Source organism: Bison bison, unplaced genomic scaffold, assembly GCF_000754665.1.
Source record: "Bison bison bison isolate TAMUID 2011002044 unplaced genomic scaffold, Bison_UMD1.0 scf7180017864508, whole genome shotgun sequence".
Classification (NCBI taxonomy): Eukaryota; Metazoa; Chordata; class Mammalia; order Artiodactyla; family Bovidae; genus Bison; species Bison bison.
The window spans coordinates 10,864,220-10,878,166 of record NW_011495064.1 but is presented as its reverse complement, the minus strand read 5'-3'; the positions used below and the strand labels follow the sequence as shown (position 1 = coordinate 10,878,166).

General features: G+C 49.6%; 3 protein-coding genes across 3 annotated transcripts in view; all 3 read right to left on the bottom strand.

Annotated features, from left to right (window-relative positions):
• Positions 1-3,387, bottom strand: part of MOGS (mannosyl-oligosaccharide glucosidase) — a 4,582-nt gene extending 1,195 nt beyond the window's left edge. Inside the window, exons 1-4 of the mRNA XM_010829718.1 lie at positions 2,164-3,387; positions 1,755-1,981; positions 1,095-1,291; positions 1-859 (exon numbers count right to left, since the gene is read on the bottom strand). Coding sequence (XP_010828020.1) covers positions 1-859; positions 1,095-1,291; positions 1,755-1,981; positions 2,164-2,515 — 1,635 coding nt within the window. The 5' untranslated portion in view covers positions 2,516-3,387. The remainder of the gene's footprint in view (positions 860-1,094; positions 1,292-1,754; positions 1,982-2,163) is intronic.
• A 1,067-nt stretch (positions 3,388-4,454) lies between these two features.
• Positions 4,455-7,633, bottom strand: MRPL53 (mitochondrial ribosomal protein L53). The gene is made up of 3 exons (XM_010829717.1): positions 7,440-7,633; positions 7,230-7,342; positions 4,455-7,141 (listed from the first exon to the last, which is right to left on the bottom strand). Exons 1-3 carry the CDS (start codon positions 7,529-7,531, stop codon positions 7,008-7,010), a joined length of 339 nt encoding a protein of 112 aa, XP_010828019.1. The 5' UTR covers positions 7,532-7,633; the 3' UTR covers positions 4,455-7,007.
• Positions 7,634-8,436: 803 nt separating this feature from the next.
• Positions 8,437-13,947, bottom strand: part of CCDC142 (coiled-coil domain containing 142) — a 7,044-nt gene continuing 1,533 nt past the window's right edge. The window contains exons 2-10 of the mRNA XM_010829871.1: positions 13,729-13,939; positions 13,344-13,430; positions 13,116-13,265; positions 12,848-12,978; positions 12,665-12,778; positions 9,691-9,805; positions 9,297-9,474; positions 8,973-9,172; positions 8,437-8,842 (exon numbers count right to left, since the gene is read on the bottom strand). Coding sequence (XP_010828173.1) covers positions 8,586-8,842; positions 8,973-9,172; positions 9,297-9,474; positions 9,691-9,805; positions 12,665-12,778; positions 12,848-12,978; positions 13,116-13,265; positions 13,344-13,430; positions 13,729-13,939 — 1,443 coding nt within the window. The 3' untranslated portion in view covers positions 8,437-8,585. The remainder of the gene's footprint in view (positions 8,843-8,972; positions 9,173-9,296; positions 9,475-9,690; positions 9,806-12,664; positions 12,779-12,847; positions 12,979-13,115; positions 13,266-13,343; positions 13,431-13,728; positions 13,940-13,947) is intronic.

Genomic DNA, 13,947 nt, shown 5'->3' with positions numbered 1-13,947 from the left:
GGCACGCAGGCGAGGGAAGGCCCTGCGGAGGAAGGCCAAGTCGGCAGGGTCACCACCATCTAGCATGTGGGCTACGGGCAAAAGCAGGGTTGGGGGGTTGGCATGGGCTGTCCTTTGCACCAGGAACTCTGAGGGCACCCGGGCTCTGGCCTCATCCCCCAGCACCTGCTCCCGCCCAATCCAGCCATTGGCATTAAGCAGCCCCAGCCAGTGGCCTATGGCTTCCCGGGTGAGCCGGGGATCCCACCGTTGGATCACCAGCTGGTGAAAGCCCTCATCCCAAAGGAAGCCTCTTGGGAAGAATGACCGAGAGGGCACTGCTGTGAAAAGAGGGACAGATGGAAAGAGGACTGGGTCCACCTTCTGCTCAGACCCCTCAACCTCCATGTCTGGCAACACCAGACCCTGACCATAGAAGTAGCCAATCCCACCAAGAAGGCCACTGAGGGCACCCTGACCCAAAGCCTGCTCCTCAGGACTCAGGCCCTTCTCCTTTAGCCGGAAAGTCTTCTCAAAGCGCTCTCTAAAGGCTTCAGCATGGCTTTCGAGGGCGTGGGTCAGCAGGCTGCCTGCCAGCTGCTCTAGGGCTTGGCTGCCTCCTGTCCGGGCGCTGCCTGATTCAAACACCAGCTCCACAGAAAAGGGGACTTTCAGTGTCACCTGTTGTATCAAAAATTGCCCTTGTCCCTGTCCTTGCCCACTTGGGCCTCTGTCGTCCCACTTCAGAGATCCTGGCAAGCCGAGGTAGCGTTCAGGGGAAGCCCCTGGGGGCCGATGCTGAAACCAGTTATTTAGGCGACTCTTCACCATCTCTGTCAGCAAGGGAAGTCCTGGATTGGAGGACCAGAAGACATTGTAGCTTGAAAGGAAGAAGATAAACAGGAAATATTATGCAGGAGAAAGCGGTGAGGATTATAAAAAACGAGGTTGATGAGGAGTCAGGATGGGAGGGTCTTGGCAATGCAGGGGACACGGAGCCTAGTGAGAAGGGAGATGCCTGGTGAAAAGAGGGTAGGGTTGAGGAGATGGAAATCAGACTAAGTCAGCATCCATACCACCCCTCCCACCGTCCCACACTCTCTTCCCCCAGTTACCTGCCATACTTGGGGGTGGTATCTCCTGGACTGGTTGGTGCCAGAAGTGTAAAGCGGAAGTCACCAAGTTCACTGGTGTGCCCACTGATGAACTTCAACTGCCCCTTAGCCCCAACCTCTGGCACAAGGACTTCTTTGCCATCTGTTACCACATAGAAGAACAGGGACACCAAAGGGAGGGCAGAAGTACCTGAGGCCTGGGTGACCAATGAGGAGAGAAAAACAGCATTAGGTTAGCAGGCATTCCCCCGAGAATCAGCCTTAGGGAAAGGGACAGCAGGTGAAAACAACACACATCTAGCAGTGTCAAGGGTCACTGAGAGGAAGCACCAGTGGGATGGGATAAAGAGCTATGCTCAGCTCTGGGAAATAATAGTACTTTTGTGCCATGTACTGTGCGAAGAACTCTACATATTACTGGTATTTCCTTTAATCCTTAACAATTCTGTGAATTAGGTGCTATTTTTATTTACAGTTTACAGACCAGAAAACCAAGGCTCAGAAGATAGTAAAAAGAGATGGTCATACAGGCAAGTGTTTAAGGCAAGCAGCAAACTCAGAGCCCCTTCTGTTTACCCCCACTTTATCCTGCATGTGCAGGCAGCAAAGAAAGGGTGGAGGAAGTCTGGACTGGGGGAGGGGTGTCCTGAGGGCCCTGACCTGAGGCTCTACAGTCACTCTCCAGCTCCAGTCCCCTCCGTGCTGACCCCCAGGCCTCTTGACGAACTCAGTGGTGAGCCTTAAGGCCCCATCCTGGATGTGTTGCCGCCCGAAGGAGACACCGTCGTGGAACTCCCAGCCATAGGGACCCACGCCGTCCCCCTGCTCACACGTGTGCCTGAGCTTAGGGGTCCCTGGGGTGGTGCCTTGCTGCGCCCACATCAGTCCTGGGGGTAGAATGGCCACGTAAGTCAAAGAGAGAGCTCTTGTCCCTCTGGGTCGCCGATTACTTCAGGGTCATCCCTCTTCCTAACTCTCCTGATCCACTCCTCACCACCCTTAATCTGGCGCGAAGCTGGGGCACCCAGATTAAATGCCCGCCTGCCTGCCCGCCCCGGGTCCAGGTTACCGGTGAGGAGAGGCTGCGGGCTTCGGGTCTTCATGCCGAAGTAGACGTGAGGGCGGTAGGTGCCCCAGAAGAGGTCCGGAGCCACTGTAGGGCTGGAAGAGTCGGGAGGCAGCGCCGGCGGCGCGGAGTGCAGCATGACAGCCCGCCGCGAACGGTACCACGCCAGAAGCCAGCGGCCGGACAGGCCCAGGGCCAGAGACAGGACCACTAAGGCCAGAGCCGCGCCCCCCGCCGCGCCCCGGGCCCTGCCGCCCCGGCCATCCCGCCGTACGGGGCCTCCCCGAGCCGCCCTCTCTGCCGTCCGCGGTCCGTCCGCCGGCGCTCCGCGGCGCCGCCGGTCACCCCGAGCCATCCTTGCATAGAAATCTTCGTCGCGGGGACCCGGGAAGATGGCAACAGAACCCGGTCCTGCTTTGCCTCCTAGCCTTGCGCGGCGCCGGGGGCGACCACCGATGTGTCAGCCGCACCTGCCTGCCGGTGCCTACAGCTCGGCTTCCGCCTCCTCCCGGAAGTCCCGCCCCGCCACGTCAGGTTAAGCTCCACGACCGGGAAAGGTTGTCGCCCTTGTGGCATAACGTTGATCTCAGGGGTGGGCCTTCTCACAGAGTTCACAGGCTAGTAGGAGAAACTAGTCTCACATTTGTCTTTTTTTCCCTTTTATGTATAAGAGCCTGAGACGCCATCCTGTTTTACTTTTAACCTCTCCCAACAGCGCCCCAATCTGGTGGCTGAAAACCGTGGCCTAGAAAGTTCAGTAAGCTGGCCTTGGCCACAGAGCTAAGTGGCTAGCTTGGAACCTAGGTGTATCTGAATCAGACTGCACCATATTGTCCACATACCTATGCCTTCCTAGTGAAATGGAGTGGATACAAGAGCATCTTTTCCAGCAGTGTCTTTAAGCCTCCCTCTGACTTTAGCTGTGGCATCTCCAGTCTAAGGTTCCTAATTTAGATGAAGCCTAAAAGGACCATAATGGTGCTGTGCATACTTTTTTTTAGCCTTTCCTACAACCCAGGAAGCAAAGGTGCTTAGAGGAAAGATTGCTTATGTCCAGGTCAGGGAAGGCTGTAGCAGAGGTGGCATCTGCACCTGATGTTGACATAGAGTCAAGGTTACATTTTTTTAAAAAAAGATTTATTTTTGGTTATAGTGGGTCTTGCTTGCTGCACACGGGTTTTCTCTAGTTGTGGTGAGTAGGGGCTACTCTTGATTGTGATGTATGGGTTCTCACTGCTCTGGCTTCTCTCATTGTGCAGCTGGGGCTCTAAAGTGCAGGCTCAGTAGTTGTGGTGCAAGGGCTTAGCTGGCTGGGGCATGTGAGATCTTCCCAGACCAAGGATTGAATCCGAGTCCCTTGCATTTCAAGGTGGATCCTTAACCACTGGACCATGAGGGAAGCCCTACTCTTTTTTTTTGTAAGAGGGCTTTAGAAAAAAAAAAAAAAAATTATTTGGTTGTACCAGGTCCTAGTTGCAGCATGCAAACTCTAAGTCGCTGCATGTAGTATCTAGTTCTTTGACCAGGGATCGAACCCAGGCCCCCTGCCTCAAGAGCAGGGAGTCAACCACTGGACCACTAAGTAAGTCCCAACGTTACATTTGATGATGGTTCAGAAATGCAACTTAGATTCATAGTTCTCACCAACAGCTCAGCATAAAAGGTGTTTTCATAAAGTACAAATTTCTATCATCCTCTAAAAAAACCCTGACTTCCCTGGTGGCTCAGACAGTAAAGTGTCTGCCTACAGTGCAGGAGACCCGGGTTCAAGCCGTGGGTCAGGAAGATCTGGAGAAGGGAATGGCAACTCACTCCAGTATTCTTGCCCCCTACCCCCAAAAAAGCGGCTCAAAAGAAATATTTTAGAGAAGGAAAAGGCAACCCACTCCAGTACTCTTGCCTAGAAAATTCCATGGATGGAGGAGCCTAGTGGGCTACAATCCATGGGGTCACAAAGAGTCGGACAGACTGAGCGACTTCATGATCAAAAAAACCCGAATCCACATTTATGTTATTCTAGCTATTATCACACCTCCCATCCAAATTTTAATTATATAAAACTCACACTTTATGTTGCATGCTCACATATTTTACTATAATCTGACTTCTGGCCCTACCCTCCAATGGTAGACTTTTTACTCATTTAACAATCACCTTCTGACCAAAGCAAATGGTCAGTCCTTTCTTGCTACCATTGCACTTGGTCCACTTCTATATTTTAGAACTTAGTACACACCTGAATTTCACCATTCATCCTTGCATCTCAGTAATAATAATCAGTTCAAGTCACAAGGTTAATGCTAAATATGTGTAAATTCAACACGTTTATTGCACACTGCTTATCAGGCACTAAGCAAAATGTTGGGGACACAGAGAAAACAGTCCCAACCTCAACTTCACAATCTAGAAGCACAGGGCCAGCGTTCAATCCATGTTTACAGCAATGTTTGGACCATCTGTATTTTACAGATCAGAGTGGTTAATCTAGTCAAAGATAAGAGGTTAACCATGGGGTGGAGAACTCAAATCTAGGTAGGTAGTATCATCACTATATAGAGGCCTGTGGCATAAGGCCTCTTACATGCTTATGTTATGCTCACTCAATATTCGAGAAAGTTTACAGACATCTATTTACTTATTTGTATGTGGGGATCTTAGTTCCCAGACCAGGGATTGAACCAGTGCCCTCTGTAGTGGAAGCATAGCGTCTTAATCACTGGACTATTAGGGAAGTCCCAGATATCAATTCACTTAATCCTCTCAACAGTCCTATGAAGTGAAGTCGCTCAGTCATGTCTGACTCTTTGCGACCCCATGAACTGTAGCCTGCCAGGCTCCTCCCTCCATGGAATTCTCCAGGTAAGAGTACTGGAGTGGGTTGCCATTTCCTTCTCCAGGGGATCTTCCTGACCCAGGGATGGAACCTGGGTCTCTCAGATCCCAGGCAGACGCTTTAACCTCTGAGCCACCAGGGAAGCCCCAACATACCTTCTATGAGGTAGGTACTATTATCCCCATTTTACAAATGAGGAAATAGGCACTGAGACTAAGTAATGTGTCCAAAGTTACATAGCTACTTAAGGGAAAAGCTTAGGATTTCAATCCCAGGCATTCTGGTTTTTACTACACTTGATTGTCTCCTGATAGTTTTTCTTTAAAGGGAGAGGGGAGAAAACCAGTCCTTTGAAAATATCACTGTTTTAAGCGGAGAAGTACTATAGTAATGTGGTAGGAGAATATATTTGGCAAAGTACATAGCAGCCAGTGTCCAGAGATTCTTGAATGCCTGGCTGAACATTCTTAAGTTTTTCTCTAAACCAGTGGCTATCAAGCATTTTTTCTTACAACCTATGGTAAGAAATAATTCTATACTGCAACCAAGTACATGCAAATAAAAACACATCCACACACTTTATATAACTATATTCATGATTATATGCTTAAAACTTAGGTTTCTTAAAGAATACTTCCCAGTCCATGTGCCATGCACCCTGATACTTTTTATTCTATTTTACTGTTTTTTTTTTAAAGGCTGATTTAATCCCCCTAAATTAACTTCATGATCCACAGCGTAACCTAGTATGAAAACACTTTAGGCACTGTTCTCTGAAACAAGTAGTGAAAGTTAGTCACTCAGTCGTGTCTTACTCTTTGTAACCCCATGGACTGACTGTATGTAGCCCACCAGGCTCTTCTGTCCATGGAATTCTCCAGGCAAGAATACTGGAGTGGGTTGCCATTTCCTTTTCCAGAAACAAGTAGTAGTAAGACATAAAACCAATGCTTTGGAAAGATAAAATTAAGGAATGAAAATGGTTAGAAAAAAAGGAGACCAGGTGAGAGAATACAGCAATAATACAAGAGCAGGAATGGGAATGGAGAGAACATTTCAGGAGATTTTAAGACAAAATATTCTGAACTTACTGACTGGATATGCAGGGAAAGGGAGACGGCAGAACCAGATATAAAGCTGTGGTTTTCAGCTCAAGAGGCTGAGCAGATGAAGTGCCTTTTAAAGGAATAAGGAAGTCAGAAGAGGCAAGTACAGTTGACTCTAAAACAATGGGGGTGGGGAAGGGAGTTAGGGGCTCCACTCCTTCAGCGTTGATAAGGCGGGGATAACTTTACAGTCACCATCCATGATTCCACAACTGCAGATTCAAACAACCACAGATCATGTAGTATTTATTTTAAAAATAGGCACATACGAGTACCCCTGCAGTTCAAACCTGCCGTTGTTCAAGGATCATTATAGACAGTATGCAAGATTATCAGTTTTATTTTGGACAAAGTGTTGCTGGAATTTGGCGAAAATTGGTAGTAGGTACCCTGACTATATAGCACAGAATTTAAGATTAGAGCCCAACAGAAATATAGGATTTAACCCAAGAGGATACTTCAAGTCATGACAGAAGACAAGATGCCCCAAAAATAAAAGAAAGGAGAGTAGTACACCTTTATGGTTAAGACAAGGGACCCGAGAGGAAGAGAAGTTCCACAAGGAGTTAATTAAGAGTGGCAAATGCGACTGAAATGAAAAGATGAGGACTGAGAAAACAGCATTTCTAATAGAGTAAGAGGTACCTTGAGTAGTGGAAGGAGAAGCCAAATTCAAAAGGGTTAAGCAGTGAGTGATGGTAAGAAACTGAAATAAATTCAAATTTGTCCGCACCCCTCGTCGTTCCTCGTCCCAGAAACACTGGTTAGGTTTGTAGTCACAGGCCTCTCTTCTTTTTTTTTGGCGTTCTGTGGCCCTCCAGATAGTGATATAAGTAATTAAGTTCTTCTTAAATAAGTGTCCTTAGCAGTCTTGGGTTAAAATCTGTTGACTGGTCTCTTTTGTGCTGTCAGCGCCCAGTACTGGCGCTAGGCTTGTCCCCGCTCGCCGCCGCGCCCCTGGCCTGGATGTGGGAGGCGAAAGCACTGAGCACTTCCTGGGCGGTCAGGTGAGCGCCGCGCATAATCAAGCGATGCCCATCTCCTGGAGGGGGAAAAACGAGTCAGGCACCAGGACTGCGGGGCCAGGGCCGAGGGCGCGCGACTCCCGCCCGACTCCCAACGAAACCCACCGAACAGCACGTCCACGCAAGGCTCGGAGCCGTCGTGCCTCACGTCCGCAATCACTGAGCAGTTGAGGTTCGTGGAGCGAACTTTCTCGCTGCTCACCGCCTGGAGGAAGGTCCTACGGTGAGAAAACGGCGTGAGCGCCGGGCAAAAGGGACTAGATCCCCAGCGGGAGGGAGGCGTGTCCCTTCGCCCCGCACCACTGCCCCTCATACCTCGTCGATTCCACGTTCTTCTCGAAGGGGCAGAACTGAACCCGAACCTGCTTGACCGAGCGGAGCCCGAGCCGAGCCAAGGCCGCCGCCATGGTGACATCCGCCCCGGAAGGACTCTTGGCTGGCGGAAGTGTCTCTGGTGCGAGAGTCTGTGAGCCGCGGCGCACTTCCGCAGTCACGGACCTCCGCTCGGTGCAGATTCTCCGCCGGTGTTAGCTGTGCTGGTGCCCAAGCTGCCGCCCTGGGCTCCCCAACCAAGAGGCGGAACGCCAGGAAGGAGAGAGACGGTTTCGGCACAGGGTATGGAGGGCCCAAAGTACGCTCTCAATAAACACTACGTGACATCAACAGCCCTCTTGTACCACGGTGAAGACAGTGAATAAAGCGAAAGCCATTTGCTCCTGGCTCGGATGACACGCCTTCTGCAGCCTCTCCCTCTCTGCACCCTGCTGTGCTAGATCTAGGTTAACACCGTCTTAAGTGCTGGTCCCTACCACCGCAGGGATTATAAACCTACCAGAGGGTAACCCCACTCAGGTAACTTCAGATTAAATCTGTGGACTCTGGAGTAGCTAACGCTTACACGTGAAGGTTCTACAGCCCACTATTCTTAAATGACTAAAAATAGTAATGAGGGGAGTACAGGGTACTGTAACATAGGCCGTGGGGACTGATTTGGGTGTAGAAATTCCACCTCTGGTTCCTGAGGAATTACTTTGTAGTAGTGTCCCAACCTGTCTTGTGTTTAGCCTGGCTCCTGGGATTGAAGAGGAAGTGACATCTAGGCTCCCTGCTTTCTATTGCTTTTCCCGTTTCTCCTGGGATCCAACACTAAAGTCTTACTCCCAGGATTTAGCTGCTAGCGTCTAGCCCTGAGATGTCCTTACTGATGGGGAACTGTGCCTGAGCCTCCCAAGGATGCTGACTTCCAGGTTTCAAGCTGTGATTATGCCCTTTACTCTGGATTCCAGGCAATTGGAGTAGTTATCTTGGATTGGCTTTTCAAGTCCAGGCTCTCTGTAGCTTGTGGTTCTCAGATATGCTTTCTTCCAAGCTCCCAATTAAGCTTTTAAAATATGCATTTCTAAATGTCTGGGCTTCTTCAGACAGAGATGGGGAGCTCTGACTAGCTTCTGATGAGGGTCCTTAGGATTCAGAACTGGTCCCCAGGCAGGGAAGAAAAGATAAGTGCCAGCGAGGATGCTGGTGCTGCCTCAGAGCAAGCCAGGCCTGCTGGTTTCCTACCAAGTAAGCATCAGGGCTAGGTCCTCCTCCCCACAGTGTGCTTAGCAGGTGAGCTGTCTGGGTTGGAAATACTCCAGGCCGAAGAGGGGGCTCCAAGCTCTCCAGGCTGTTGAGGCTGCTGCTGGGCAATTCCATGGTCTGAACCTCATTACATGCACCTGGTAAAGCAGGAGGGGAAGGCAGGTGGCTAGCGAGGGGGACACTAAAGCCAGATTGAGGATAGGAATGGGTTACGAATAATGAGCTGGGGCGAAGAGAGCCTGGAGCTGGGGAGGGAGAGTGACTCACAGCAACGGGGAAGCCTCCTGTGGACTTGAGTCTTGGGCAGGGGCTGCTGCAACAGACACAACAGGGCCCCATCCAGCCGCTGGAAGATGCTGAGCATGAACAGAGTCTGGCGAAGTTCTGGGGACAGGCCCCACTGCTCCTCCTCCAGCAAGTCCCTGACCACTCCAAAGTCTTGTCTGAGCTGCAGCGCCCCCTGCAGGCTGAAGGCCAAGATACAGTGTGGCCACCTGACCCTCCTGTCTCTCCAAACTGCTCTTCCCCACCATTCCCCTCCCTTTTTTCAGCTCTGTTCATCGCCCTGCCACTTCCTTCTTTTCTTCTCACCTGAACCGGATCCCATGAGAGAGGATGTGGTCAAGCCAGGCACCCAGGATGGCGCTCAGCGCCTGGCTCAGGGCAGGGGCCTGGGCTTGGGGTGGCAGTCCCTGCAGTCCTTGCAACACAGGCTCCAGTACCCTGCGGACCACCAACCCAGCATACTCACTAGGAATGCTGGGAAGTTCTGGAGTGAGAGAAGAGAAAGGACAGGATATGAGGTTAGGGAGATCCCTCCAGCCCCTAATGGAGCATTTGGGGGAAGAGGGTAGGATTTCAGGGTGTGGGGACAAAGAAGGTGAGGACAATGATGGAGGCAGAGAGGTGGAGCCCCTCAAGGACACAGAGGGGCTTGGATACTGTTACCCTGGGAAGCCTGGGAGGGAATGCCATGATGAGTTACCAGGACACAGACGATGCCTCCAGTACCGACCCCGTGGCATGTGGAGTTCAAAGTCCTGTGTGGCTTGTTTATGACATTCTTGAAAAAAGAGACTCAGTGACTCTTCAGGCAGGAGCTATGGGAATAAGGAAAAAGTAAAAGGGCTTGCTTATTCGTGAGGGATTTGTCAAGTCGTACGCTCTTCTAAATCTGAGGTGTTTATTAACCTGGCATCCATAAAGCCCCAGAACAGAATTGTACGCATAATTGTATGGGCTTGGGCATTTTCCGAGGAGAGATGCTATAGCCTTTACTGAGTTTTCCAAAGGCCTGGACTGAGAAAAGATTATGGACAATTGCCCTAAGATTACCCTGCTCTCCTCAGCTTGGTTTAGAAGATGGATATCCTCCAGGTTAATTTTATTCCATAGGAACATTAATAGGAAAAAAAAAGATGGAGACACCCTCACTACCACCAATGTTCAAAAACAAATGCTACAGAAAGGGGTCTGCATGATCTGCAGACAGGCAGCAGCTGAAAAGAGAAAAGTGAATTGTATGATCTTATGTCATCTATGAAAGGAAGGCAAGGACTGCTTGTAGATCAGGAGCAATCAATATAACTTGCTGAGATTTAGGAACCTTTGGAATGTCCTCACACTGAATATTCTTTATAGCCACTTTCATTTCTCCAAAGCATTATAACCCACACACCAAGAAAAAGTCCATGTGCTGGTTTGGTTTCTCTGGTTTGATAGGTTTTGTTTTTGGATGGGGGAGAAGACAGCAAAAAGAGAGAGGTGTCTACAGCCCATCTTGGAGAAGAACCCCAAGAATTGGGGTGTGTTGTGGCAGGTCTAAAGAAAAGGTGACTGTATGCCTGAAGCCTGAAGAGAGGATGGGACTGGGTTGGGGGGTGGGGGTGGGCAGACTTGGTTGGGGAGGGCCCCTGTGGCTCCTGATACATATTCTGACAACAGCCTATCTAAATCCAAACTCTTCTTCTCTTAGCCCAAACACCAGAACCCCTTTCTCCCTTATATATGATAAAGAAGTTACCCTTTTGCCAACTGACATTTGTTAGGAAATTCTGGACTCAACACTCAGGAAATACAAGGTCACACTCTGAGACAGTTTTTTCTATGAGACATTACAGTCCAGCTGAGGAGAAAATTCACATCTGATTCTTCTTTTTCGTCCCAGTGATGTATGTAGCTGAAAGTGCAGAACAGACCCAGCAGTGGAGCAAGGCACGAAACTAGACGGCGTTGCATTCACATGGTGAGCATGCTGTCCCTGCGCCTTTTGCTCTGTTCTCACTGCAACTACCAAGAGTTGGACCTTTCTCGTATTATGTCTCCCCACTTCCCTTCTATCTTGACTGCTATAGCTAGATCAAACTCTTATCACTTACAACTTACAATGGCTCCCTATCACTTAAGAGATAAAGTCTAAAATCTGTGGGCTGCCCTCCACATCTTGATGACAACTTACTCCTCCACAATCCTCCGCCCCTACTCTTGACATGTGCATGCTAGGGCAAGTATATGCCCATGTACATGCACACACACACAAAGGGAGCTTTTGCTTTCGTCAGGCCATTTCCCCACTACTCCCCCAAGGAACTGTGAACTCCCCACCTCCAGTAACCCCTGCTGCTCCTCTGAGGCTACCCATCTACCAGCTTGAGCCACAGGCCCTGTATGGAGCTTCTGTTACCACATGCTCACCAAAGCCTTCCCTCCCCAGAGCTCCCACAATCATCACTGCCCAACCCAACTCATGAAGAGTCTTCTGGGACATGTTGAATTGAGAGAGGACATGGGAGTAAATTGATGTAGAAATGCCCAACAGGCAGATGCAGATGGTGGGTTAGGGCTAAAGTGTGAGGGTTCACAGCACCTTGGTGCAGAGAGAGGAGCAGGGGGCCAGGGACTAAACACAACTATGCCCCTATATTCAGGGCAAAGAGACATCTGGGTAGGAACAGAAAACAAAAAGCAGAGAGACATCATCCACAATAGGAACAGATAGAGTGTAAGATGGAGAAAGATTAAAATACAAGAGTTTAATTCATAAATTTAGAGGGAAATAATCAAATATTAGAAGAAACAGCCAAAAATGTATGAAAATCACCACTGTAGAACAGGGATTAGAAGTCGAGGTGGAAGCAAAGTGCTATTTTTTCATTACAAGCCTTCTAGAATAATATTTTGAGTTTTAATAAAAATACAAGTTGTACTTTTACCAAAAAAAAAAAAAAAGAAACATTCTATCAAAAACTAGTAAATAAAGTCAATCATTTATCTTGCTTATTCTCTACAAAATATACCTCAAAGTAACCAAATAATTTTTGAGGCAAGTTTCACTTGGGACTTCCCAGGTGGTCTAGTGGTTGAATCCACTTTCCAATGCAGGGGACCCCGGTTCAGTTCCTGGTCAGGGAACTTAAGAGCCCACATGCAGGGGGCACCTGAGCCCCCACACTCTGGCGCCCATGCACAATGAAAGATCTCACGTACTTCAACGAGGATTGCACATGCCACAACTAAGACTCAGCCAAATAAGTAAATTAAAAAATTTAAAGTTTCACTTTGTAAGAGTAATCTGATTACTAATGAAGAAAGGATGACAGAATTAGAATGTCACCACCTTGCACCCTCTAATGAAATAATAGATATAGACAGTGATCATCAGTGGCTGTTAAAGTCACAACAGGAGAGCCTGACATAGGAGTTGGGGGTTGGGATATACAAACAAAAGAAATTGACCATGAGTTGATTGTTATTAAGGCCTCAGTGGTAGGAATATGGAGGTCCATTATATTCTTCTACTTCTGTATTCTAAAAAAAATTTCCATAATGAGAGGACAAAAAGTGGATTTAGTGGCAGTCCACACAAGAAGATACATTCGTTCAGTGGCAATTCCAAGGCACTTGAGTTGTTCTACCACCATCACAACCACCCCAACCCCCAAGCTGGTGCCTCTCCTTACCTGGATCTGCACAGTCAGCTTCCGGATCTCCAGGCCCAGCTGCTGCTCCACATCCAGAGCCAAGCTTTCCTCTGAGGCCAGGTGAGACAAAGCTTCTGCCTCCTGCAGTAGAGGCTTTGATAGAAACAGAGTCAGCTCTGAGCCCACCGCAGGATGCTCCCCACGTGTTCCCTAGCTACTCACAGGTAAGTCCTTCTGGATCAGGAGCAGGAAGGAACCTGGGGCCCACGCTGCCAGATGCTGCTGAGTTCTGCTCCAAAACCAGAGCAAGGTAGTCTGCAGGGTACAGAGCCCCAGGGCAAGGGGTGCAGGACCTGAGGAGAGGAGGGACAGAATATCTGAAGGGATATGGAGCACCTTTGGGAAGAGGCAGGTTTCAGAACAGAATAAGGAATAAAGGGGGTATCCTCAGTGTTCTCCTATCCCCCCCATCCCCAGCACCTTGTCTCACCTGGTGGCCCGCAGAGGAGGAGTCCTGACCTGGGCTCCCGGAGGGCATCCAAGAGAGGAGGGAAGAGCTGTTGTAAAAGTTTGGTGGTACAGGAGGATGAGGGAAGGCTGCTCTGATTTCCACTAGCAGATCCCAAGACCTGGCAGAAGCCTGAAGATGAGGGGTATGGTTTGATAAGGAAGGGGCAATCTGGGGCTTGTGTCACTGCCATTACCCCTTCCTCCTCACCTTGATCCCAGCTCCAAATAAGAGATTGATGAGTTAGGTTGCGACACAAAGAAGCCAGCTCCTTCTCACACTCCTGAGGCAGTGATGCTAGTGGAAGAAATGACTCTGGAGCCTGAAAACAAGGTCTCTCTTTTCCACAGCCACTGCCCCCACTCAATGATGGGGGAAGAGGGGAAGTTTCTCCCAAGACTCAAGGCTGGCATGGAAAGCAAGACCTTGCCTTGAAAGCTAAGAAGCTTACAACCTGAACCCCCAGGGCTTGGGTGGGGTGGGGGATGTTCCTTCTAAAGGGCCTGCTTTTGTAGTCTTGTGGCAGGTGAGTGAGGTGTATACGGAAGTAAAAGACTCCAGCCTTCCCAAACACCCACCCAGGCCCATCACTCACCCTGACCCAGTGCCTGACTCAGTTGCTGTGCCGCTGCCCTGGAGTCCCTCCAGGGTCCTAGACTTAAGTCCAGGCTCTGAGCACAGGCTGCCCACAGCAGGGTCCAGTACTGGCTCCACAAAGCTCCGGCCCCTCCAAGCCCCAGTTCACTGCTGGCTGAACCTGTCACGCTCCCCAACAGGCCCAGTAGCCCTGGCAACAGCTCCCGCTCCTCTTGGC

What these genes read in the sequence shown, in the direction of transcription:
- MRPL53 (XM_010829717.1), bottom strand. Translation starts at nt 7,531, where the DNA reads ATGGCGGCGGCCTTGGCTCGGCTCGGGCTCCGCTCGGTCAAGCAGGTT. An exon ending in AAGAACGTGGAATCGACGAG is followed by an intron (nt 7,343 to 7,439) that starts GTATGAGGGGCA and finishes TTCTCACCGTAG; the next exon opens with GACCTTCCTCCAGGCGGTGA. An exon ending in TTGCGTGGACGTGCTGTTCG is followed by an intron (nt 7,142 to 7,229) that starts GTGGGTTTCGTT and finishes TTCCCCCTCCAG; the next exon opens with GAGATGGGCATCGCTTGATT.